General features: G+C 41.1%; 1 protein-coding gene across 1 annotated transcript in view; it reads left to right on the top strand.

Annotated features, from left to right (window-relative positions):
* The window catches only part of Kntc1 (kinetochore associated 1), an 80,089-nt gene that overhangs the window by 21,817 nt on the left and 31,467 nt on the right, over nucleotides 1-26,805 (top strand). Inside the window, exons 17-40 of the mRNA XM_041648540.1 lie at nucleotides 3,224-3,349; nucleotides 3,438-3,527; nucleotides 4,799-4,852; nucleotides 5,785-5,846; nucleotides 6,973-7,084; nucleotides 8,206-8,349; nucleotides 9,198-9,254; nucleotides 9,346-9,447; nucleotides 11,271-11,390; nucleotides 11,488-11,631; nucleotides 12,233-12,331; nucleotides 13,407-13,510; nucleotides 13,649-13,748; nucleotides 14,437-14,571; nucleotides 15,136-15,255; nucleotides 16,693-16,765; nucleotides 17,482-17,549; nucleotides 18,307-18,587; nucleotides 19,244-19,416; nucleotides 19,962-20,059; nucleotides 20,714-20,852; nucleotides 22,893-22,949; nucleotides 23,835-23,998; nucleotides 25,055-25,159. Coding sequence (XP_041504474.1) covers nucleotides 3,224-3,349; nucleotides 3,438-3,527; nucleotides 4,799-4,852; nucleotides 5,785-5,846; nucleotides 6,973-7,084; nucleotides 8,206-8,349; nucleotides 9,198-9,254; nucleotides 9,346-9,447; nucleotides 11,271-11,390; nucleotides 11,488-11,631; nucleotides 12,233-12,331; nucleotides 13,407-13,510; nucleotides 13,649-13,748; nucleotides 14,437-14,571; nucleotides 15,136-15,255; nucleotides 16,693-16,765; nucleotides 17,482-17,549; nucleotides 18,307-18,587; nucleotides 19,244-19,416; nucleotides 19,962-20,059; nucleotides 20,714-20,852; nucleotides 22,893-22,949; nucleotides 23,835-23,998; nucleotides 25,055-25,159 — 2,727 coding nt within the window. The remainder of the gene's footprint in view (nucleotides 1-3,223; nucleotides 3,350-3,437; nucleotides 3,528-4,798; nucleotides 4,853-5,784; nucleotides 5,847-6,972; nucleotides 7,085-8,205; nucleotides 8,350-9,197; nucleotides 9,255-9,345; nucleotides 9,448-11,270; nucleotides 11,391-11,487; nucleotides 11,632-12,232; nucleotides 12,332-13,406; nucleotides 13,511-13,648; nucleotides 13,749-14,436; nucleotides 14,572-15,135; nucleotides 15,256-16,692; nucleotides 16,766-17,481; nucleotides 17,550-18,306; nucleotides 18,588-19,243; nucleotides 19,417-19,961; nucleotides 20,060-20,713; nucleotides 20,853-22,892; nucleotides 22,950-23,834; nucleotides 23,999-25,054; nucleotides 25,160-26,805) is intronic.

Below are 26,805 nucleotides of genomic sequence, written 5' to 3'. Positions count from 1 at the left end.
AGAGTCAGGCGGGTCTCTGAGCTCTAGGTCAGCCTGGTCTACATAGTGAGACAAAGAGATAGCACTGAAGAAGACCATATCAAAAGAAAAACTGTGATAAAGTATTCTTGTAGCAATTTGAAAGACACATTTTCCATGTGTGTCAATCACATGACTTACTAGATCTCTGAAACTTCCCCGTCCTGTGTTTACTGGAAGACCAGCCCGTTTGGGAAACCCCACTCATCTGCCCCTCTCATAAGCCGTATCTTAGCTTTGTTCCTGTGAGCTCTGCTGATTTGAGCTGTGCATCATCCTCCTGTGCCCGGGTTGTGTCACTCAGCATGATGTCCTATAGTTTGGTCCATGCTGTCAGTGACAGGATTGGCTTCTTTTCTAAGGCTCCTTACTTGGGTGTAGACCATATTTTACTGATTTACCTATCTGCCAATGGACATTTAAATTAGATTGAGTTCGTGTCTTAGCTTGAATAAAGTTCTGTGAACACGTCTTGTCAAGTTTCTATGAAAGATTCAATAATGCTGCTGGAAGGACTAGCCTCTAGCTGCTCAGGAACTGAGGGAGCCATACAGTTGGTGGACTAATCATTCGATTGACTTTTCTATCTGGGAGAGCAAAACTTAATTCTCTGGGCCTGGTGAGTGGGGCAAAACTTAATTCTCTGGGCCTGGTGAGTGGGGCAAAACTTAATTCTCTGGGACTGGTAAGTGGGGCAAAATTTAATTCTTGCTGGGCCGTTTAATCCCAGCACTTGGGAGACAGAGGCGGGCAGATCTCTGTGAGTTCGAAGCCAGCCTGGTCTACAACAGTTAGTTCTAGGACAGGCTACAGAGCTACAGAGAAACCCTGTCTTGAAAAAAAAACAAAACAACAACAACAACAACAAAAAAAAAACACCTTAATTCTCTGGGGCCAGTGAAAAAGGGAAACACACACACACACCTCCGACATGTCAGGTTCTGACCTCGGGTGCTGATGAAGGGCAGGCCTGCAGGCCAGAGAAGTGATGAGGAGATGCAGAGTGGGTACACCACTGGGCAGACAAACAGACACACGAGGACTCTGAGGACCATTTCACTATTATTTCTGTTGCTTGTTCTACTCTATTTTTCTGTTCTGTTCGTCTACCCTAGTGTTTCCCTTCTTCTATTTCCTGATGATGTCTTCCATCTCTCAATTTCCTGATGTCTTCCTTCTCATTTCTTCATTTTGTTTCTTACAGCTTTATACCCAGCAAAATCTTTCAAGCAATAGAAGAATTACAATATGGTTACCTTCATTTTTTAAGTGATAATTATAATGAATACAAGTTTAAAAAAAAATCATGTTTCGGGGGCTGGAGAGATGGCTCAGAGGTTAGAGCATTGCCTGCTCTTCCAAAGGTCCCGAGTTCAATTCCCAGCAACCACATGGTGGCTCACAACCATCTGTAATGGGATCTGGTGCCCTCTTCTGGCCTGCAGTCATACACACAGATAGAATATTGTATACATAATAAATAAATAAATAAATAAATATTTTTTTTAAAAAAATCATGTTTCCCATTTCCCTTACATGATAAACCATTTTTTGTATTACAGGTAGAAAACAAGTTATCCCTAAAAACCCACACACAGTTAAACATTTATGTTTTAGACTTCTCATTTATCAGGAGCCTTTCAGCCATACATGGCTTTTTGTTGTGGTTGTCATTTTTGTTTTTTGTTGTTGTTTTTGAGACAGGGTTTCTCTGTAGCTTTGGGGGCCATTCTCAGAACTAGCTTTTGTAGACCAGACTGGGCTCAAACTCACAGAGATCCACCTGCCTCTGCCTCCCAAGTGCTGGGATTAAAAGTGTGTGCCATCACTGCCTGGCTTTACATGGGTTTATATAATTGCTAGAAAAACAGGTTATTAGTTTCAATTTTCATAGAGTTTAGTCCAATAATCTTTTTTTTTTTTTTTTTGAGACAGGGTTTCACTGTGGCTTTGGAGCCTGTCCTGGAACTAGCTCTTGTAGACCATGCTGGCCTCGAATTCACAGAGATCCCCCTGCCTCTGCCTCCCAAGTGCTGGGATTAAAGGTGTGCACCGCCACCACCTGGCTCAGTCCAATTATCTTAACTAACCATTCAATTCTTTGTTTTCTAGTTACATGAAGGCAATTGTTTAAAGCTTTTTTTTAAGCTACTATGCTTATACACCAAAACCCATGAACACATTCCCCAATATCAAAAAGAACTTGTGCTATCTCCTGGGACTTGATTCTTTTTTCTCCTTAATCATTAACCTAACTCAGTCTATACAGCTCCTCCAGAAACTCATTAAGTCCTAGCTGTGTAATAGTTACTTGGTTCTATTTTTTCTTCTCTGCAGCCTTGCTTTATCATGGGTAGGGGCAACACTATATCTTACCTTTATATTAATTTTCTCACTAAACTAACTTCTATCATAATCCTTTCCTACATTTGTTAAAAATCCTTAGTCATCGGAATCTATTTAAACTAACACTGTTGTATAAAATCATCACTTCAGTTAAATAGTATAGCTTAAGAGGAAATTATCTTCATAATAATTCACAGGTAAAAATGTCCAGTAGAATAGGTTGTTTCCTTGAGATAACTACACTCCATTAAAGGCCGTGGGGATTCCCCAACACCTATTCATAACATGCCAGATACCACAGAAAAATGACAGTGCCAAACATGCAAAGGCACAGCAATAGCAAGAGACATTTTGGAGCTGAAGCCCTCAGGGCTTTGCCTATTTGAGATGTTCCTATCACTACCTTGTGTCTGGTGGGCCAAACTCCTGAAGCTCAAGTGCCACCTGCTGCACCTCTGACATGGCCACAGACACATCAAAAAATGCTTTTTGTAATTCCTAGTAATCTGGTTTGCCTTCCAGATAGATAAGAATTAACTTTTATTAACTTTTTCCTTCTCTTCGTTGTCTTTTTTTTTTTTTTTTTGAGACTAGGTCTTACTATGCAGCCTGTCTGGCAAGGACCTCCCTCTATAGACAAAGTAGTAATGAATTTACAGACATCTCCCTGCTCTCTTGCTCTGCCTCCCAGGTATTGGGACTAAGGCATGTGCCGCTGTGACCATCAAGACTGCCTTGTTTAAACCTCATTCCTGAGCCAAGTGGGGAGTCTCTTTCATGCTAGTTTGTTTTCCTTAGCTTCCCAAGACAACATCATCATGCTCAGATCCTGACTAGATGTGGCATGTTTGTGTTCTAGCTTGTTTATAAGGTCAAATCAAATGATATATTGGAGAAACTGGCTTTGATTTCTTCGGACACCAGTGAGCAGACCAAATGGCAGCAGCTTGTAGAAGAAGCTAAAGAGAATCTCTGCAAAATCCAGGTGTGTTTTCCCATCATCAGGTGGAGTTTTCAGGTCGATGTGCTGCGTAGCATTATTCAGTTGCCTTTGTCTGGCATGTTTGAAACAGGATGATGACTTCGTGGTGAATTTCTGCCTCAAGGCCCAGTGGGTCACCTATGAGACCACCCAGGAAATGCTCAGTTATGCCAAAGCCAGGGTAGGTGGTTTTCCTTTTGGAAAATTTTGCTTTAATTGTGTGTGATAATTCTCTCAGCTCAAATATATTTTCTTGTCCTTCAGGTTTTGATTTTCTTCTTTAAATGTCTCTTTTTTTCTTCCCTTAAGTTACCTTTTTCCATGAGACAGTTTCCATGAGACACAGTTTACCTATGTCAGCTTCAAGGTTCCTAGTGTACTCGCTGAACTGTGTACATCCATCAACACAGATGTTCTAGAGCTCTAGAGACCTGTGTGGTTGGTTTCTTTCTGGACCCTCCCCACCACCCCAATAACTACTCATTTACTTCCTTTTTCTACTTAGTGTGAATTCTGGATATTTATTATCTGTTTATCTATCTAGGTTTTTCATGACAAGTTTTTGTATACCTGGCTGGCCTAGATTCACTCTGTAGACCTGGCTGGCCTTAAACTCAGACATCTGCCTCCCAAGTGCAGGGATTAAAGGTGTTTGTGCACCACCACTGCTTGGGCAATTTTCATATGCATTATTTTTAGCAACATCTCTTTAAGGTTTATTTTCATTTTATTTTAACTTATTTATTTCTTTATTTATATATACAGTATTCTGCCTGTATATATGCTTGCAGACCAGAATAGGGCACCAGATCTCATCACAGATGGTTGTGAGCCACCATGTGGTTGCTCGGAATTGAACTCAAGACCTTTGGAAGAGCAGGCAGTGCTCTTAACCTCTGAGCCATCTCTCCAGCACCTATTTTCATTTTATTTATGTTTGAGACAGGATCTCACTTTTCTAGCCTTGGCTTTGTAGACCAGGCTGACCTTGAGCTCAGAGACTTGTTTGACTTTATATCCCAGTACTAGGATTCAAAGTGTGAATCAGCACCCCCAGCTCTTTTTATTATTTTTAATTATGTGTGTATCTGTGCATGTCAATGTAGATTCCATCTGAGGCAAGAAAAGATCCTCTGGGTACTGAACCAAGTTGGAGTACTCAGAAAGAATAGTACATGCTTTTAACTGCTGAGTCCCATAAATAATTTTTTATTGTTTAATACCATTGCATAGAATAGACTGCTTTCATTTTGGTCTTAAATACAACTTACTTTCAAAGATAATGTTGTCTGTCAAGTCACAGAAAGTTACCTTCTTTATGAAGAGTTGCCCGTCTCCCTGTGTTTCTTTTCCTTTTTTTTTTTTCTCACCTATATACCATGTAGTTTGACGAGGTCCATCCCCAGTACATTCCTGTCTTAACATGTCCTCTTTGTCTCCTTCCATGCTTAGCTCCTAAAGAAAGAAGACAAAACACTGCCTACCTATTCTGATGGCCTCATGGAGGTAATGGCATTGTTCCGGTGGTTAATTCGTGGGTGAAGATGTTTTTCTTTTCAAGGCAGATTGAGTGACTGTTCAGTTCCTCAACTTCCTTAGGAACAAATTGGGGCTCCAAGTAAGGTGGTGGGTTTGGAGTCAAAGCAAATAATCCCTATAAAGCATTTCTGTCTAGCCCCTGGTAGCTGCTAAATGCTCAATATGGGTATGCATTCGAGCATGCATGCATTTGATCTCCCAAAATAAGGCAGACAACATTGCTCAGTGGGTCAAAGTGCTTGTGCCAAACTTGAAGACCTCTGTTCAGTCCTTGAGACCCACAAACTAGAAGGACAGAACCAACTCCTACAGATTGTCCTCTGTTCCCTGCTTGCTGTGGTACATACACCCACTTCCCCCTCCACACACACAGACAGTATAATAAATGTTAAAACTATTAAATTCTCAAAATAAGTATTTAATATAATCCAGATAAGTTATGCCTTAAATGTAAATGATTAAGTGAGAAACCCCACCCACACTGTATATGCGTTTGCCTTTATAATGAACTGTGACTAGAAATGTCCTCATTATTTTGTGGGTGATATGTTAAATAATAAAGTTGTGTGGGTGGGAATTGAGCCATAGCGTGAGTTAAAATGACAGTGTATACAGAGCTTCTGTAGTAGCCTTATTTATAGCATTTAAAACTTTTAATTTCAATATCATCACTATGTGTGCATATGTGAGCGTGTCCATGCACATGTGTGTGTGTGTTTGCATGAATACAAGTGCAGTAGCATGCATATGGACAACTTTGTCGATTCATTTCTCCTATATTTAAGTGGGTTCCAGGGTTTGAATTCAGGTTACCAGGCTTACATAGCAAGTGCCTTTTGACAAGCCATCTTACCAGCCCACATACATTATTAAAATTATCAAATTATTCTTTTCTTTAGGTGCTAAAGGCTCATTCAAAATTGACAACATTTTATGGAGCATTTGGACCAGAGAAATTCAGGTGTGTGCATTCTATTTTTATTTTGGTTGTTTATTTTTGGTTTTTCAAGGCAGTTTCTCTGTAGCTATGGAGCCTGTCCTGAAACTCTGTATACCAGGCTGGCCTCAAACTCATGGGGATCCACCTGCCTCAGCCTCCCGAGTGCTGGGATTAAAGGCTTGCGCCACCACCGCCCAGCTTGACTCTTAATTTAATGACTTGTTATTCAAAATTTGTTTCATTGGGATTTATTGTTTGTTTTGCATAAGAAATTCTTTCTTTTACAGGGTCTCCTATAAGCTGGCCTAAAACTTTCTCTGTAGCTGAGGGTGGCTCAATTCTTTTGCCTTTTTTTTTTTTAAGTTTTATATATAAAACTGTTTTGTTTTGCCTGCATGTATGTCTGTGTGATGGTGTCAGATCCCTTGGAACTGGAGTTATAGACAGTTAGGAACCACTATGTGGGTGCTGGGAATTAAACTTGGATCCTCTGGAAGACTAGCCATTGCTCTTAACCACTGAGCTATCTCTCCAGGTTGTTTATGTTGTGATTATCTGATCTGGGTTCCTACATGGAGAGTTCGTTAGTGAAGGTGACAGGAGTTCTCTAGATTTGGGGAGGAAACTTTCTTTGTGCTGTGGAATTTTTAGATCTGTTTTGATTTTTACTAATTGTTTTTTAAATTAAAAAATAAGGCGGCGAGATTGCTCATTGATGAATTACACTTATTCCTGTAGAGAACCTGGGTTTGGTTCCCAGCACCCACATAGTAGCTCTTAATAATTCAAAGCTCCAGTTCCCTTCTCTGACCTCTGAGTGCACCACACACATGAGTGGATACATATATGCAGGCAAAACATTCATACACATGAAATAAAATAATTTAAAAATGGGAAGTAGTTAGAGCCAGCAAGATGATCAACGCTCTTGCCAAGTGTGTCTGCTTGAATTCAATCCTTAAGGCCCACAGGATGAGGGAGAGAATCAATTCCTTCATATTGTCCTCTGACCTCTACATATGTGCCTAGTACACTTACCCCAACTAAGTAATAAATGTTCAAAACAAGTGGTTAAGATGTATAATGCTACCTATTATGGAAAGTACGTTCTACATTCCTGACTTGCCTCTTCCCTCTGATTTCTCAGTGGTAGCTCTTGGATTGAATTTCTGAATAATGAAGATGTTCTCAGAGATATTTTTATGCAGCTAAGGGAAGGAAACCTTGTTTGTGCTCAGTATCTTTGGCTTAGATATCGGGTAATGTATTCTGCATTTTAATTTCTTGATTGCTTTGTAGCTTCTGCAATGGATGGTTGAGTACAGGAGACTAGCAGGCTGTCAAGTGTGATAGGGTAGTAGAGTGTTGTAGATTGATAGGCTGTGGCCTGTCCCGGGGAGATCTCTCCAGATCAGAGACATGCTATGGTATGGAAGATCAGAGGACATGCTATGGTATGATGGCAGGCCATATTTTATCTAGCTTCAGAGTCTGATCAGCTCTGAGTTGTTCCTCAGTTAGCAGTATTTTTATTAAGTGCTTTATTAATATCATGCTTCTGCCAATATGGTAAAGACATTTCTACTATTTGGATTGTGGTCAAGGAATACTCATTAAAGGTGTTTATTTGAGGACGATGTGCAGTAGCACATATCTGTAGGCTGAAGGAGGAGGATTACTTAGTCTAGGAGTTTCAGGCCAGACTGAACCTGAAACTATGTATAGACCCCATCTCATCCACAGATAGATAGGCTGTTTATCCAAATCCCCTTTTGTTGACTGATATTAACATATAATATTTAGACTGAAAAGGTAGTGTGTTTTGCCACTAATGGAATTCTTATTAGTATTTGTATTATTATCTCCAGTTGTATTTTTCTTGGGATACAATCTCTTTGGTTTCCTTGTGTTTTTATTATCTACTACTTACTAATATAATATTTAATGAGTTGTGAACCCCCCATTTGAATTGTTTGTATAAAGTACCTTTATCATTCATTATTAAATCAGTAACATCACCAGACAGCAGTGGCACACACCTTTAACCCCAACACTCAGAAGGCAGAGGCAGAAGGATCTCTGAGTTCGAGACCAGCCTGGTCTACAGAGTGAGTTACAGGACAGGCAGGCCTACACAGATGAACCCTATCTCAAACAAATGAACAAAAAAATCAGTAGTATGTTCTTTGAAGTGGCTTTAAAATTTTTTAAGAAAATAATTTGCTTCAATTAGCATGCAGAGTGATGGGTTTGTCAAGGCATTTTCATGCATCTATGTCCTTGTTTTTATTTGTCCCCAAGGATCAAGCAGGTCTTTCCGCTTTGGGGGGTATTCGTTTAAATCTGTCAGCAAGTCTTAATTTCTGATTCTATAATTTAGGCTGATTTTGAAAGCAAGTTTGACGTGAAAATGCTGGAGAACTTGCTGAACTCTATTTCTACACAAGTCTCCTTGGAAGAACTTTGTTCGTGGTTTAAAGATGATGTGATCCCATTTGTGAGAAGGATTGTGCCTGAAGGACAAGTGAGTTTCTTGTATTTCCACCCTTAAAGATTTAGCTTAATACTTCATATTAGATTACTGAGGAACCCCTGTGAAAAGTTGATAGAGCTGGATGTATTGGTGTGCACTTCTGACCTCTGCCCTTGAGAAGCTGCAGTAGAAGGACTGCTAGGAATTTGAGTCTAGTCTACATAGCAATTACATAGCAGGTTCCAGGCCAGCATGGGCTACAAAGTGTGGCTCTGACTCAAAAAGAAGCAAAAATGGTGGTGGTGGTGCTGGTAGAATACTGATTAGCATGCTAGCATGTTTGAGGTCTTGGGTTCAGTGTCCAGCTGTGTAACTGATAAATAACTTATAAGTGATGACTATAGGTTTGGAGAGATGGCTCAATGCTTAAGACTCAAGAGCACATTGTACTCTTTCAGAAGACCTGGGTTTAGTTGTCAGTACTAATGTTTTATGCCTCACAATCACCTGCAGGTCCAGCTCCAGAGCTCTGATGCCCTCTACCTCAGCCACACACATGCACTCACATACATTTTTGAAAAAATTCTTTTTTTTTTTTTTTTTTTTGTTTTTTATGTTTTTTTTTGGTTTTTTGTTTGGTTTTGATTTTGGTTTTGGTTTCTCGAGACAGGGTTTCTCTTTGGCTTTGGAGCTTGTCCTGGAACTAGCTCTTTTAGACCAGGTTGTCCTTGAACTCACAGAGACCCGCCTGCCTCTGCCTCCCGAGTGCTAGGATTAAAGGCGTGTACCACCACAACAGGCATATATTTTTAAAATATTCTTAAAAACTGATTATAGAAATTTTTGTGGGTGTGATGATTTATTGACAATTTCATTTTTAAGTGATGTATCTATTTCAGAACATTCTTGCAAAATGGTTGGAACAAGCATCCAGGAACTTAGAGTTGATTGATAAGGTAATATTTGTGTATTAAACATGAAAATGATATTTGCTCCCTCACAGCAGCTTCATACTTGATTTTTAATGGTCTTTTATATTTTTAAAAGGCAAACTGGCCTGAAAATGGACTTCAGCTAGCAGAAGTGTTCTTCACAGCTGAAAAAACAGAGAAAGTTGGATTTGCATCTTCTTGGCTCTGGATTTCCTTGGTATGTTGTCGAGACAAATTTCATGGTGAAATCATGACACCATGGCAGAGGATTTGCCTGTGTGTAGAAAAGCATGTCATTGTGTCAGCCCACTGAAGGAAAAATCCTTTCTTCCTTTCTGTTGTTTCTATTGCAACTGCAGCCTGTTTCAGTGCAGTCCGTCGACACTGAGCCAGCCAGAATAGAAATATATAAAGACATTCTTAGTGATAGAAATGGGATTTTTTTTTTTTCAAAAGCAGCATCTTAGAATTCTTTAAAAGACTAAAAATTGCAGATAAGAATGGGTCTGTAGCAGTCATATCTGCTTCTTTTACTTTTTTTTAAATCAGGAAGCCTTCTGATGTAGAAAAAAATGGGACCACCTGTCAATCTGAAAAAGTAGTAGTGGGATGTAGATGTGGCCTTTGTCTCCTGGATGAGGCTCGGAGTTTTCTCTGGGCATCACAGCACTAAAAAGCACGGCCAGATGGGAATCACCGTCAGAAATGTAGTTCTGGCCGGGCGGTGGTGGCGCACGCCTTTAATCCCAGCACTGGAGAGGCAGAGGCAGGCGGATCTCTGTGAGTTCGAGGCCAGCCTGGTCTACAGAGCTAGTTCCAGGACAGGCTCCAAAGCCACAGAGAAACCCTGTCTCGAAAAAACCAAAAAAAAAAAAAAAAAAAAGAAAAAAGAAATGTAGTTCTGGAGGTGAGCTGCATTACTAGTGGGTCAAACAATAAAGCATGAATTATAGTAGGAAATGTGTACAATAAAATCTCTCTTGTGAAGTTTTCTGTACTTTAGTATTGATTGAGTTTTCTGTCCTGCCCGGTTCCCATAATTGTTAAGTCCCAAAGAAATCACACAGAGGTCTACATTAGTTATAAACTGATTGGCCCATTAGCTCAGGCTTCTTATTAACTTTTTAAAAAATTATTTATTATGTATACAGTGTTCTGCCTGCATGTACGACTGCAGGCCAGAAGAGGGCACAAGATCTCATTATAGATGGTTGTGAGCTGCCATGTGGGTGCTGAGAATTGAACTCAGGATCTTTGGAAGATCAGGCAGTGCTGTTGACCTCTGAGCCATCTCTCCAGCCCCCCTTATTAATTCTTATAACTTACATTAGTCCATTATTCTTGCCTACGTTAGCCACATGGCTCAGTACCTTATTCAGTGAGGCAGTCACATCTTGCTTCTTCTGTGGCTGGGTCAGGACTGCAGACTAGGACTTCCTTCTTCCCCAAATTCTCCTGTTCTCCTTGACCCACTTCTACTTCCTGTCTGGTTGTCCCTCCTATACTTCCTGCCTGGCTATTGGCCAATCAGTGTTTATTTAAAATATAATTGGCAGAATACAGACCATTGTCCCACACCACTTTAGCCCCAGACAAAAGTGATTTTTTTTTATGTATTATGATGGCTAACTTGTAGTTTGATTGGCATAGTGCTTGTTAAACATGCATGAAGCCCTGGGTAGGTCCCAAGCACCATGAAACTGGGTACATTGGTGCAAACCTGTAATATCAGGGTGTGGGAGATACCAGCAGAAGGCTCAGAAATTCAAAGATATCCTTGGCTATGTATCTTGTTCAAGGCCAGCCTGTACCATATGTGATCCTTTCTCTCAGAGACAGAGAGGGAGAGAGTTTATATTTGGGTTTTGAAACAATTGCCCTCCTGGTGGCAATTCTCAAATTTTTCTAAAGAAGTAAATTTTAGATTCTGGTTTCCTCTTCTGTCTACTTGTGACCAGTACTTATTTCTTTGAAATAAGTTTGACTGTGTTTCTCAATCATACTTTTGTATCCTTAATGAAGTTAATGCTTTTGTTTTAGAAAGAATATCAAAACACAGAGGAAGTCCGACAGTTACAGATACTAGTAAACAAGTTGCAGGAGCTGATCACCCTGCATAAGAAATACAACTGCAAACTGGCCCTCTCTGAGTTTGAGAAGGTAGAGTTCCACACTCTGCAGCACCCTTTTGTTTTTTTGTATCCACTTGTGGCCAGACTCTGCATCATTTACACTGTCTTCCCTGTCTTGTCTCCAGGAAAATACGACCACCATAGTGTTCCGGATGTTTGACAGGGTCTCCGCGCCAGAGCTGATCCCCTCTGTCCTTGAGAAGTCTGTGAGAGTTTACATGCGGGAACACAGTTTGCAAGAGGAAGAGCTTCTTTTGCTTTATATAGAGGTGATTTTTTTTTTAACTTTTTAAGTATTCATTTTTTAGTGTGTGTCTGTGTACTCACAGACATGGTGCATGTGTGAAGGTCAAGAACAACATAGGAGACTCAGTTCTCTCCTTCCTCCACATGGGTCCTGGCCATCTAATTCAGGTCACAAGTGCCTTTATCTGTTTCTGAATTCTGTGCAGTACTTGATCATGTAAATGCTTGACTCTGTAAGGAATGCCTGGCTTTACCACTAGCACCTATGAGGCAGCTGAATTGATCAAGAATATAAACTAATTCTACTATTAACCATCGGAGAACCTCCTGCTTATTAGAGAGACTGAAATGGGAGGGTCACTCAAGGCCACAAGTTCGAAACCAGCTAGGCAGCATAATGAGGTCCCATCTCAAAAAGAAAAAGAAGACAGTAGGACTTTTCCCAGAGGACTAGTGTGAGGTATTAGGAGTAGAAGCTCAATACATACTGGGCTTGAACAGGAGAAGGTGCTAAGGATCAGGCCTCCGGAGTCCACCCTTGGTCTGTCTCATTAAAGGTGTGCGCCACCACATGCAAACTCAGAGTTTCTGATATTTGAAAACATGTATGTTTCTCTTTCCTAGGATTTACTAAAGAGGTGTAGCTCAAAGTCAGCGACATTCTTTGACACAGCATGGGAAGCGAAGGCCATGGCAGTGATAGGATGCTTGACTGACACAGACGTAAGCAAAACACTGACTGTTGGGTTTTCCTGTTTGGAGTAACAAGGTTCCTTTTGAACATTGACTCTTAAGCTATTTTTTTGTCATAAAAGTGACAAGTATTTGTTAGTGAAATTTTTTTGTAGACTGTAAAAACAAAAAGACAAAACCATACTATTTCCCTTGATTATGGAGAATAAGATGAAAATGCACCCAAAACCAAAAGAATTTCTGTGGTCTATTGGATGCCTCTCTGTTCAGGAGCTGGGATTACTCAGAAATGAAACTCTTTGGTGCCGAACTTTCCAGCCATCTCCCACAGTCATTAGTTCTCATTATAAGGCAGGGACTCGTGTGCTCATAGTCCCAGCCCAGGATGGTAAGTCATGTATGAAGCCTGGGCTTGGGAGAGCAATAAAAGATAGGTAAGTAATTAATTATTTAAAATATAAGAGCAGCCCTGATTGACTATGGTTTAGAGAGAGAGAAGACATGAAGTTAAGATTCTTGTGAGTTGGGGGGGGGGTTGGAGGAGGTAAATGGGGGTGGACGTGACCAAAATACATTGTATGTATACATAAAATTCTCAAAAACTGAAAGATTATATATGAATTATGGATGCTACTCTGAAGTATGGAGACAGTGGAGCACAAGAACTCTGCAGATGTTCACTAACAACATCCTAGGTACTTTTCTGAATAACAGGACTGCTAGGTTTTGTTTTTAGGTTTATTTATTTTATTTTGTGTATTAATGGTCTGTTTTGTTTGTGTACTGTATCTGTGCCTGTTGTCTGTTGAAGTGAGACAAGGGTGTTGGATCTTCTGGAACTGGAGTTAACAGGTGGTTGTGAGCTACCTGATTGGGCTCTGGAAACTGAACTCAGGTCCTCTGCAGGGGACACAAGTACTCTTATCCGCTGAGCCATCTCTCCAGCCTCTGAAATTGTTCCTTGTGTGTAACAATTGAAGGAAATACATGTTTTGCACGTGGATGCTCTCACTCTACCCATACCTGATGTCTGCAGTGCCCATCCCTTACATGACAGGTGCGTCCGAGAAGTGGTCATTGTTCCTGTTGACTGCTCTCTTTGTAGCTCATCTTTGATGCTGTGCTGAAGATCATGTACAAGGCGGTGGTTCCCTGGAGTGCAGCCGTGGAGCAGCTGGTGAAACAGCACCTGGAAATGAACCACCCCAAGTAAGTTTGCAGAACACTAAAGGACGTGTCCGTGCCCTGCACCAGCTTCATGCTTTGAGTTGGCAGCCAGTTAGGTTTACCCTTGACTGTTTTTCATAGTCATATTAATACCAGTTTGTTATTAAACATTTTGTTTAGGGTCAAATTATTGCAGGAAAGTTACAAACTAATGGAGATGAAGAAACTTTTGCGAGGTTATGGAATACGAGAGGTGAATCTCTTGAACAAGGAAATAATGGTAAGTGCTAGTTGGTTTATTCCTCTCTGTTCTTGTAATTCTAGAGCAGCATGGGAGGTGACTGAAGATTTTTCTTTCTTTCTTTCTTTCTTTCTTTTTCGAGACAGGGTTTCACTGTAGCTTTGGAGCCTGTCTTGGAACTAGCTCTTGTAGACCAGTCTGGCCTCAAACTCACAGAGATCCGCCTGCCTCTGCCTCCCGAGTGCTGGGATTAAAGGCGTGTGCTACCACAGCCCTACTTTTTTTAAAGTCTTAAAAAGCAAAGTCTTCAAAGGGTTGGGCATGTAGCTCAGCAGTAGAGTACTTGCCTAGCACGCACAATGTCTTGGATTTGAAACCCTGTCTCTAAAAACAAAACAAAACAAAAAAAGATTTTCATATTTAAAAAGTTAACAGAGCTAGATTTATTTTATGGGAGTGGGTCACATGTGTGCCATGAAAACTCAGAGCAGTTGGTTCTCTTTCTAGCATGTAGGTTTTATAGAGTGAACCAGGCTCTCTGACTTGGCAGCAAGTCCTTTCCCCACTGACCTATCTTGCTGGCCCCATAAATCATGTTTTAACCTTAGGTCCAGTTTAGGTTTTTTTGCTACATTTTAAAAATATTTAAGGCATTTTGCTTTCATAAGCAAATCGTTTCTGAGTTTTATGAGTCTTCATGTTAAGAAATACATGTTATCTTTTTCAGAGGGTGGTCCGATACATTCTCAAGCAAGATATCCCATCTTCTTTGGAAGATGCTCTGAAAGTGGCCCAGGGATACAGGCTGTCTGATGATGAAATCTACAGTCTAAGAATTATTGATCTGATTGACAGAGAACAGGTTTGGAAGTTTTAGATTGTCATGGGGCTGCTTTGTTGACTAAATCTTTACAGAATCTAAACTGTCCAAACTACTTTCACAAAATGAAATAAATAAGCTATATCAACATGAAAACATAGTGTGTGTGTCTGTGTGTGTGTGTATGTGTGTGTGTGTAATTTTTTTCTTGGTTTTCCTAGGCAGGGTTTCTCAGTAGCTTTGGAGCCTGTCCTAGAGCTCACTCTGTTGACCAGTCTAGCCTCAGAGTCCGAGATTCACCTGCTTCTGCCTCCCGAGTGCTGGGATTAAAGGTGTGCACCACCACTAAGGGTTAGGGTTAGGATAAGGGTTAGGGTTAATACTCAGCTCCAGCCCTCAGATTTTTAAAAATATTAAACTAATCTTTTTTTTCAAAGTATCTTTTCATCTTGTTTCCCATTCTGCTAATTGAGCCCATGTCCTCACACTGGACAGTGCAGATGAGAAATTTCTTCTCACTTTCAAGTAGAAAAGAAAGAGCAATATACAAACTATTCCTTGTGAGGACCAGATGTTTATTTCCTTTTTTATTAACCCTGTTCACAGGCGGATGACTGCCTCCTGCTACTGAGGTCGCTGCCTCCTGTTGAAGCTGAAAAAACTGCAGAAAGAGTCATCATTTGGGCTCGACTGGCATTGCAGGAAGAGCCAGACAGTTCTGAAGAGGTGAGGGTTTCACTGATGTGCTGTTGGTGCACACTTGGAAATCTGCAAGGGAGGTGGGACAAGAACCTTGAATTCCAGTCCCTTATAAGTCCTTGTTTCAAAAGAAATCATTGTGGCTGGAGAGATGGCTCAGAGGTTATGAGCACTGACTGGTCTTCCAGAGTTCAATTCCCAGGAACTACATGGTGGCTCACAACCAACTGTAATGAGATCTGGTGCCCTCTTCTGGTGTAGAGACATACATGCAGGCAGGACACTGCATACATAATCAATCAATCAATCAATCAATTTGAAAATAAAAAGTCATTGAAGCTGAGCATGCTCTCAGTAGAGCCAGTCATTTCTTTAGCGATAAGAGACCAGAGGTCACCGTCCTGCTCATTTCCAGTGAGTTCCAAACCAGCCTTGATTACATAGTAAGACCCTTCCCCTGCCCTCATTTCCACAAAAAAATTTTACCAGAATAGTTGGATTTAAACCTTAAGAAATGCCTCCCAGCTTTAAATTATTTTTGTTTGTTTGTTTTTGTTTTGTTTTGTTTTGTTTTTTGAGACAGGGTTTCTCTGTGGCTTTGGAGCCTGTCCTGGAACTAGTTCTTGTAGACCAGGCTGGTCTCGAACTCACAGAGATCCGCCTGCCTCTGCCTCCCGAGTGCTGGGATTAAAGGCGTGCGCCACCACCGCCCGGCTCCAGCTTTAAATTAATTGTCTCCTTTTTCACATAAATTTGGTAAGTAGATCCTATTGTAGATTAAATGTAGAACATGAGCTTTTAATTGACTTTATTAAAAAGTAGCAGAGCCTCAACTCAAACCTGTTTTGTTCTGCCACTGGTATTCTATGTGTGTGGTTCTGGTGAGTACAGTGTCTGCAGTGTCCTCTGTTACTGACTGACTCTCCATCCCACATCCCTTTTTGTCTTTCAGTCCAGTTTTTTTTTTCTTCTCTGTGTTGTTAATTCTTCTAAAGTAATTGCTGAAAGCCTAATTATTTACTCATCCTGATTACCTAGCTATTTATTAGCCTTTATATTGTTTTCACTGGAGAAAGTTTGCAAGGCTTTAGCGTGACTCAACAAGAAAGGTCTGCCAGTTACAGCGTAGCCGGGAGACTCTGGGTCAGCACATCTTTCCTGGTATTTCTGAAGTCCGTGTTGGTGCGTCTCCTTCACCTTGCAGCCGCCTGACCAGAGCTACATATATTCCTCAATCACTTGTTTTATTATTTTTCTGATTCCTTGGTTGGTTATTTGTTTGCTACTTTTATATTGTTTTGTTTTGGTTCTTTGGTAGTACTGAGGATGAAACTCATGCCAAAGGTGTGCTAGGAAATCCTCTCTCGTTATTCCCCAGCCCGTGAGGCCATGGTTGTTATGTGTGTTTTATGTGTCCAACTGAAGTGATCAGTAAAGAAGTAGACTTCACTTTGCACGTTTTAGGACAAGGCCTGGAGAATGTCTGTGACGAAGACATCGGTGGATATTCTCAAAATCCTGTGTGATATCCAGAAAGGTAGTTTCCCTACCCCTCTGTTCCTCCACTTGGTTTTTGTCCCAAAGCTTACCAAGGCTGTGGTTGTCTAATTTTACCCATTTTTCCATATGAAAAATCTAATCTTTTTGTTTTTAATTAGTCAGACAGCAGCATATAAAGTTGACTTACTTTCTGTTTACCTGTTTTGGTAAGCTTTCATTGTTAAGATACCTGGTGTATCTGTTGGCGATAAGAAGGGGAGAAATCTCACCTATTTAAACATGGACTTAAAACAGTTGAGAAAGTAACACTCTTAGAGGAGAGGGGCTAAATTTGTTTCAGAAGACTTGCCATTCTTTTTATTTTATTATTTTTAACTGTGTGTATATGTGTCTTTTGTGTGGGTATGTGTGTGTGTTCATATTGACCGAGAAGTTAGACCCTTGAGCTATCTGATGTGTGTGCTGGAACTTGAACTCTGGTCCTCTGGAAGAGCAGGGCATGCTCTTAACTACCAATTCACCTTTCCAGCCCCTTCCATTTTATTATAACTCTTAAACTTCCCTATTCTACCTCCTGAAAGAAGTTTCTCTTCTCAGGTTTCACTCTTGAAATAATCTATTGATTCATAACTAGATTAACTCATTCAGATAACTTTAAGTCCGGCCTCCTGTTACCATGACATTCTGGGAGAATCAAATTATAGCATATGAGAATTTGTACATCTGCTGTGACTTTTAAAAATCTAATTACAGACAATCTACAGAAGAAGGATGAATCTGAAGAGTTCTTGAAACAATTTAAAGTGATTGCAAGCTTACAGGTAAAGATATTACGTACCCAGTCAGTGTACCTGACCTTAGTGTGTTCAGCTTTCAGGGACTGTGACACACTGGTTCTTTCTCAGCAACTTTATTGAGATGTAATTCATGTATTGTACAGAATTAGTTGATAGTTTTGGTATATTATTTTCCTAGTTTCTTTTTTTTTTTTTTTTTGGTTTTCGAGACAGGGTTTCTCTGTGGTTTTGGAGCCTGTCCTGGAACTAGCTCTTGTAGACCAGGCTGGTCTCGAACTCACAGAGATCCGCCTGCCTCTGCCTCCCAAGTGCTGGGATTAAAGGCGTGCGCCACCACCGCCCGGCTCCTAGTTTCTTAAAAGTATATAAAATACATATAACAAAATGATCCATTCTGATTTTCTGCCTTCATTTCTGTGGCATTAATTACATTTACAATGCTTTGCAGCCATCACCTGTTTTTTTCACACTCAGAGCTGAAAGTCTGTACCCATAAGACAGCACAACTCTCCAGAGTAGAATTATCCAAAATTAATAGTTAAGCCTCCCCTCTTTTACAATGCTTCCTACAGCACAAAATCTGGACCCAAATGTCAAGAGTGCTAAAATTGAGAAACCATTCTCCATAATTATGTTTTTTTATTTTCCTAACTTTTAGTGTTGAGCCATAAAAATCTTAAATTCCTAATTTATAAGTGAATAATTTCTCAAGGAGAGGGTGAAACTCAATGCTGGGTTTTAACACTGAGTAAACTTGGGGCTTTGTCTCACTTTGATGCAGGAGAACTTTGAGGTCTTCCTTCCATTTGAAGATTACAGCAACAGCACCCTGGTAGCTAGTCTTCGAGAACAGTATATTAAGGCACATGAAGATGCACAGGCTGAGCCTAAACTCAGGGGACCCCCTGGGCCCACCCCGGCCGGGGGGGAGGATCTGAGCATCAGGTCAAAGCTGCACAGACAGGCACTGGCCCTGCAGGTGTCTGCACAAGAGCTGGAGGAAGAACTGGCCTTGAGAGCCTTAAAGGATGGGAAGGTGGGAGCAGCACTGAGCAAATGCAGGTGACACTGGAGTCTCCGCCTTGCAGTTTTTCAGAAAATGACTTTTGTTCTGTCCTTTCCGTCACTGATAAGCATAGGGCCAGGGTTACTTTTGTTTTCACAAAAGTGATTATTGGTTTCCTGAGAGCCTGTTTTGGAGTCTCTTTGTCTAAAAATAGTGGTATGGGAGGAAGATAGACCCTGCTTAGTTGGTCACATGACTGTTAAATGTTGGCTCCTGTGCCTTGATCCTTAAGGGTAACTAAAGTACTTTGAAAATGGATCACACTTTGTACCACGAAAAAGTTCTTTGTTGGTGTTGTTGTTGTTTTAATGGTTTTATGAGTGTTTTGATATGTATGTATGTATATATGTGTGTATGTATGTGCACCACATGCATGTTTAGTGCCCTTAGAGCTCAGAAGACAGTGTCAGATCACCCGGGACTGGAGTTACAGATGGTTGTGAGCCACTATGCATGGGAGTGCTAAGAACGGAACCCGGATCTTTTGCAAGAGCAACAAGTACCCTTTAAGTGCTGGGCTGTCTCTCAGCCCCAATGAGAAAGCCTTGAAGACTTTATGTGTTGCTGTTAGTGGTTAGATACGAATGCAAGCGGCACAAATGTGTGTGGTTTTGATCTGAATCCTAACTCCCCACACTTCCTCCCTCTCCAGAGACTTACTTAAGTATTACTGCAATGCTGACACGGGGAGATTGCTGTTTCTGGTGTGTCAGAAGCTTTGTCATATGTTGGCTAATGATGTCCCAATGGCAGCGCCAGTAGGACTAAATCTTCCTTCTGAGATACACGATCTCGCGTGCCATGCTGCTACCCTCTGCAGTGCAGGTGACAAGCTGTATAGATCTTCATACTCTCTGGTTTATTGTACCCATATCTTCCACACACTGTCTGTGATAACTGCATTCTAGAAACCACACAAGAGACAGCTTCTCTTTCTTACACTAGGATACTATAGTTTTAAAACATTAACAACCAAGTTGTTCCCTTGGGTGTGTGAGAGACAGGAGGATTGTCAGCCCAAGGCTAGCCTGAGCTACCAATCTGGCAACCAGTTAGTCAATCCCCAAACCCTTTAATACTGTGATTTCTTACTACTTATGGCATTTGCTTCTGTATGGTCATGGCATTCCCAGCCTCCCCACACTGATCTCTTTCAGGCAAGCTTTTTTTCTTTTTCTTTTTCCTTTTTTTTTTTTTTTTTTTGTAAGCTTTAGTGCAGACATGAACTGTATTTACATTAGTCAAAGCTACATGGTGAGCTTGCTATCTACCTTTTGGCCTTCCTGGGAATTTTAAATGGTCATTATAAGAAAGTTGTTTTCATTATTCTAAAGGAATAAGATAGGATTGATGATCCTGTTCACTTTCAGATATTTTGCTGGATGCTTTAGAACTAAGTAAATACGCTTTAACCGCTGTGGAGCTCTCCAGACAATGCCAGATGGATGACCGTGGAATTCTGACGAAAGTAAGTCACTTCAGAGTTTTACTTCCATAAGCCAAGCTGCTGCTGGCCCGACATGTGACACTTCATATCACTTGCACAGTTCACAGAATTACCAATATCCCGCTTACTTTTTTTTTTACTCTCCTCTAGAAACCCATCCTCAAAAAAGCTGTGGAGCCAATTCTCTTTCCCAGGCATAGTTGTTTATTTTGATTTGAACTGGTTTTTGAAATATAGGGCCTCTCTGGATATTGACCCTTTCTTGGGGTTTATTCAAAGTGATATTTTTGCAAGGTCACCAAAAAGAAAGGAATGCTAGAATATAACTTTCCCTTAGTATGCACAGAAGAAATTGGTTCCAGTTCTGTCCCTCCCCTCAGACAACCAGGATCTGTGGATACTAAAATCCCTCATCCAAAGCTGTGTGCCATTTATAGAGAGCCCACACACATCCCCCACGCTTTCAGTTGGAAGAACCCACCACAGGGAGCTCACAGTGGTCTGCAATTCCAGCTCCAGTTAATCCAGCACTCTGGCTTTCACATGAGTACATACAGACCTCCAAATAATTAAAATTAATAAAAACATTATACCTGACTCCCTTACTCAGTTAGTGAAGGGTGTATGTGTTGCAGTGTACCCACTGCTGTCTGCTCTGTGTGGTTTGCTGTTTAGGCCACTTTTGGGACACACAAGGATCCATATGAAGAGTGGTCCTACAGTGACTTCTTCAGTGAAGATGGAATTGTTCTTGAGTCGCAGGTGGTGCTGCCACTCATCTATGAGCTGATTTCCTCAGTGGTACCCATTGAAGGTAAGTCTCTCTTGTATCATTTTCTATTTATTTTTGCGTTACGAACACTGGAGCTATAGATGCTTGGAACCAGAACTATATCCAATAAGATAAATTTATATGTTAAGGATTCAAGCGCAACAGAATGCATACTGCATATGATTTCATTTATGTAAGAAAAAAATGGGTTCACACTAAGCCATGGTATTCAAAGTCAGGGTAGTCGGTACCCTTTGGGATGGTAGATAAGTCACTTTCTGTTGCTGTGATAAAACATTAAGACCAAAAACAACTTATGGTAGCCGGGGTTTACTTTGGCATACGGTTATTTTTGCCAGAGAATAAAGAGTCTGGCATGGGGGGCTGGAGAGATGGCTCAGAGGTTAAGAGCATTGCCTGCTCTTCCAAGGGTCCTGAGTTCAATTCCCAGCAACCACATGGTGGCTCACAACCATCTGTAATGGGGTCTTCTGGCCTGCAGGCATACACACTGACAGAATATTGTATACATAATAAATAAATAAATATTTAAAAAAAAAAAGAGGCCGGGCGATGGTGGCGCACGCCTTTAATCCCAGCACTCGGGAGGCAGAGGCAGACGGATCTCTGTGAGTTCGAGACCAGCCTGGTCTACAGAGCTAGTTCCAGGACAGGCTCCAAAGCCACAGAGAAACCCTGTCTCAAAAAAACCAAAAAAAAAAAGAGTCTGGCATGGCAGCAAGTGGCAGGAATGGTAACTTGGCCAGGTGGTGGTGGCGCACGCCTTTAATCCCAGCACTCGGGAGGCAGAGGCAGGTGGATCTCTGTGAGTTCAAGGCCAGCCTGGTCTACAAGAGCTAGTTCCAGGACAGTCTCTAGAACTACAGGAAAACCCTGTCTCGAAAAAAAAACAAAGAGAGAGAGAGAGAGAGAGAGAGAGAAGAAAGAAAGCTAAGAACTCATGTCTTCAGAAGCAGCCATGAAGCACAGAGAACAAAAATATATATATACGTATACGTATACATATATACATATACATACACATACACACACACACACACACACACACATACACATACACATATATGCTTGGTTTTAGACATTCAAAGCCTGCCTCCAGTGGCTGACTTCCTCCAGCAAGGCTATACCTGCTCAACTTTCCCAAACAGCACCATTTACTAAGGACCAAGAAGTCTCATACCCAAGTCAATGAGGGAAATTTCTCATTCAAATCACCATGCCTGGGTCGTGACTTTAGAAGGCTATGAAGAGCTTCTGGGTAAAAAGTTTTAGTTCATGATCATGGTGCTGCTTATTAGGTTGCATGTTTATCTGAGCATTTTGGATGTGTAGTTTAAGGTTTCTTGTTAATTAGCTAGTTAATTAGTTTGTTAGGTTGGTTGGTTTTCGTTTTTTGGGTTTGTTTTGTGATGGTATATCACTGTATGTAGTAATAAGGGGCGGCGGGGCTGCGTTCCCAGCACCCCAGCCGCCTGCTCGGCTAGCTTATGCCCCAAAATAATTACACAGACACTGTATTCTTTTAAGCACTGCTTGGCCCTTTAGCTCTAGCACTTACAGGCTAATTCTCACATCCCGATCAACCTATCTCTAATAATCTGTGAGAACCGGTCTTACCGGGAAGATTCTAGCCTATGTCCATCCTGGGTCGGAGCTTCATCCCGGGAGCGGGGCATGGCGTCTCTCTCAGGCATCTGCTCCCGAGAGGAGAGCTGTCAAGACTCTGACCTCACTTCCTCTTCCTCCCAGCGTTCTGTTCTGTTTACTCCTCCTACCTATGTCCTAACCAATAAAATGGGCCAAGGCAGCTCCTTTATTAGCCAATGACCTTCCTCCATCAACTGTATAGCCCAGGCTTGCCTCAGACTTGCAACCTTTCTGCTCCCTAAGTGCTTTGATTTCAGGCATGTATCACCATGCTCAGCTCTGAGTTTTGTAATTTGTTTTGCTTCTTAAAGCAATTGCTGCTTTACAACATTGGTGTTTCAGTAATAGCTGAGTTTGGTGCTTTGTAAGCGTTATGTTATTTAGTCTTAGTTCATTTCTTTTTCTCTTTTGTAGAAAGCAAAAGACATCCTTTGGATTCTACAAGTTTGCCATACTGTTCTACTAGCAAAGGTATTTACAATTAAAAATGTGTAATATTATAATATAATTTTACTAATACGCAAATGCCAAGATAAAGCATAAATTCATACATACTGAAATTTTGAATATGAATTTGTCATAAAATTCTTGATGCAATTGTTTAATAATTTCACTGTTAAATTTTCAGAGGTCAGAGAATTATGTGATTTATCTTTACCTGCCAATAATTTAAGCATCTAAACTTAAAAAAAATGGATATTATGACCAACTGTATTTATTTTCTTTTTTTTTTTTTTTTTGGTTTTTTCAAGACAGGGTTTCTCTGTGGTTTTGGAGCCTGTCCTGGAACTAGCTCTTGTAGACCAGGCTGGTCTCGAACTCACACAGATCCGCCTGCCTCTGCCTCCCGAGTGCTGGGATTAAAGGTGTGCGCCACCACCGCCTGGCTGGATTTATTTTCCTATTTAGTGTTAATCTTGTTAACAGTCGTGTGTTAACTCTTTCACAAGACTTTGGGAATGATCTTTACAGCTGTTTCCTCTTTGAGGAAGTAGGCCATCCCTGAGAGCAATTTCCCACAATGATCATTATTTAAAAAAAAGGGGGGGGGGTGGCTCTTACAGAGGACCCAGGTTCAATTTTCTAGCACCCATCCAGAGGCTCACAACCCTGTAACTTCAGTTCACTCTGACACCCTCTTCTTCTTTGTGTGTGTTGGGGGTTTCTCTGTAGCTTTGGAGCCTGTCCTGGAGCTAACTCTTGTAGACCAGGCTGGCCTTGAACTCACAGAGATCTGCCTGCCTCTGCCTCCTGATTGCTGGGATTAAAGGTGTGCATCACCACCTTGACACCCTCTTCTCTTCTGACCCCCAAAGAAGTCTGCAACTATTAAAAAATCATCTTCTCACTTTGTAGGAGACAGCCTTATTCTCCCCATTGTAAGTTCCATCTCTACTCTGCTCCAGAACCTTCAAGAATCCAGTCAGTGGGAGCTGGCCCTGAGGTTCGTGGTTGGTTCCTTTGGTACCTGCCTGCAGCACTCTATGTCAAACGTCATGAGTATCAATTTGAGTGAAAAGGTACAGCTTTAATAATAAATGATTTGACTTTGGGTGACTAATGTCAAAAGCTCTGGCAAGCCAATCTCCTGTTGGCTTCATTGTGTTGGACCCTAGAGTCCAAACACCGAGGAGGAGTTGCCCCCAGAGACCATCTCTCACACCACAACTGATGTAAAAGCATGAGGATTTTATTAATTCTGTCATGATAGGGTCTCAGCATTCGGGAAGCCCAGAGACCCCGAATAGCTGGTACAGGCTATTTTTAAAGGAAAAAGCCACAGAAGTAAGGGGGTGTCTGGGGGTTGTTCTTTGACTATTATGATTGGCTTATTCAAAAGGGCTATTACCAATAATTGGCTGGAGAGCAGTTGCCAGAGCAGATGAGGTAAGAGGTCACTTTGACCCCATTTCCCAGGGGCTGAGTCAAAACATACATGTGTGGGTACTGTGTCAACATCTTAAAGGTTATCTTGCCCCAATTCCTGGAGAACATTCACAAAGACTCAGGGAAATGGAAAGTTCCCAGCATTTCAGTAGCTGTTAGGTCCTTGGTTCCCAGGTGGGGAGGGGGAAGCATTACTGCTGAGACCGAGAGAGCTCAGAATTTGTCAGAAATGGCTTTAGAGTTATTTTAGAGTTCTACAATTGCAAAGACATTGATGGTTATTTGTTAACTGCAAGATACATTTGTTGAACATCTACTAAGATCCCAGGACATTTGCACACATTTTTGTTAGTAGCCTGAAATTCTCCACTTTGAAAACGCTGAGATTCAGAACTGGCCATGTGGAAACTATTAGTCAAAGTTTTAGGTTCAGCTGGTGATTCCTCATTCTAGCCTCAGCACAGCATTTGTCTGCTGTGGTTATGGTTTTTTGTTTTGTTTTTTTTTTGTTGTTGTTGTTGCAGGCATTTATTATTATTGTTGTTTGTTTGAGGATTATTTGGCAGAATATCTTGCTGCCCAGGCTGACCTTGAACTTACAAAGATGTACCTGCCTTTGTCTCCCAAGTGCAATTTTCAGAATAGTACATCAAATTGGACCTAAAGTTTTTTCTGTTCTTTTCTGAAAGTTACTTGGCGAGAACACATTGATGACCTCAAGGCAAATTGTTATGGAACTGAAAGAAAAGTCCACCACATTTATCAGAGGAAGTACCACGACACTCCTGCAGAAAGTGAGTATTTATGGTTGGTTGGTTGGTTTTGAGCCAGTCATGTAGCATTTGATGTGTTCTTCCGTTCAGAAACTGCAAGAGCCCGTGTGACTGCCATACATTGTTGCTATGTTGTTTTGTAGTTTATGTGAATGGTATTTTATTGAACATGAATGAAATTGTAATGAATCCTGTCCATTTCTTCCCCTTAATTTTTTTTTTTTTTTTTTTTTTTTTTTGGTTTTTTGAGACAAGGTTTCTCTGTAGCTTTGGAGCCTGTCCTGGAACTAGCTCTTGTAGACCAGGCTGGCCTCGAATTCACAAAGATCCCCCTGCCTCTGCCTCCAGAGTGCTGGGATTAAAGGCGTGCACCACCACTGCCAGGCACATGATTTTTGTTTTTTTGGTTTCTTTTTTTCTAATATTTTTTATGGTTTATTTAATGTGCATTGATGTGAAGGTGTCCGATCCCCTGCAACTGGATCTTGAGACAGTTTTGAGCTGCCATGTGGATGTTGGGAATTGAACCCAGATCCTTTGGAAGAGCAATCAGTGCTCTTAACCACGGAGCCATCTCTCCAGCCCCTTTTTTGTTTTTGTTTTTTTGGATTTTCGAGACAGGGTTTCTCCGTAGCTTTTGATTCCTCTCCTGGAACTAGCTCTTGTAGTCCAGGCTGGCCTCGAACTCACAGAGATCCGCCTGCCTCTGCCTCCCGAGTGCTGGGATTAAAGGCGTGCGCCACCACCGCCCGGCTACTTTTTTGTTATTTTTAATGGACTAAAGGATATTAAAAATCTTTACTTATGGTTTCTATTTCTATGCCAGGATATCTTTTCAGGAATTCTAATTTATTAGTCTTAAAAAAAATATTTCCTAGGGCTGGCGAAATGGCTCCGTGGTTAAGAGCACTGGCTGCTCTTCCAGAGGATTAATTCCTGGTACCTATGTGGCAGCTCAAGACTGTCTGTAACTCCAGTTCTAGAGATTCTGATACCCTCACACAGACATACACACAGGCAAAACGCCAATGTACATAAGATAAAATAAAAATTAAAAAAATTCCACTTTGAAACAGGGTATTGTATGGCACAAGTTAGTCTCAAATTTGAATTCAGTGTATAGTCAAAGGTGACCTTGAACTTCTGATTCTCCTGCCTTATGGGCTGGCATCATAGGCAGATGCAAGTCTTTAATTTTTAAGACATTCTAAGAGCCTTTTGGAGGGGAAGGATTATTGTTTTTGTATTGGGCACTTGGGTTCAATTTATTAGTCAGATTAATTAGTAAGCCTCCCAGACAAGACTGAAACACGGGACAGCCCAAGCTATATTGCCTTCCCAACACTGGTACTCCTTACCATGCCCAGCTCTGTCAGATTACTTTAAAAAGAAGCTTTGAGGACTGTCAGAGTAGCACAGTGGGTAAAGGTTATAGCCATGCAAACATGACAACCTGAGTTTGAGCCTTGGAACCCAAATAATGGTAGAAGGAAAGAACCAGTTCCACAGAGTTCTCCTCTAACCTCCACATGTTACCTGAGGTCCTGTGTTCCCTAACCCCACATAGCGATGGCTCTGGCTGGCCAGCCTAGCTGAATCAGAGAATTGAAGGCCAATGAGAGACCCTATTTAAGGGAGGAGGAAAAAAAAAAAAGTGACACCTAAGG

The sequence above is a fragment of the Microtus oregoni genome, unplaced genomic scaffold (genome assembly GCF_018167655.1).
Source record: "Microtus oregoni isolate MIOR12 unplaced genomic scaffold, Mior012 000003F_ref0000135, whole genome shotgun sequence".
Lineage (NCBI taxonomy): Eukaryota > Metazoa > Chordata > Mammalia > Rodentia > Cricetidae > Microtus > Microtus oregoni.
Note: the sequence above shows the minus strand (reverse complement) of the source record. Positions and strands in the feature narration are given on the sequence as shown.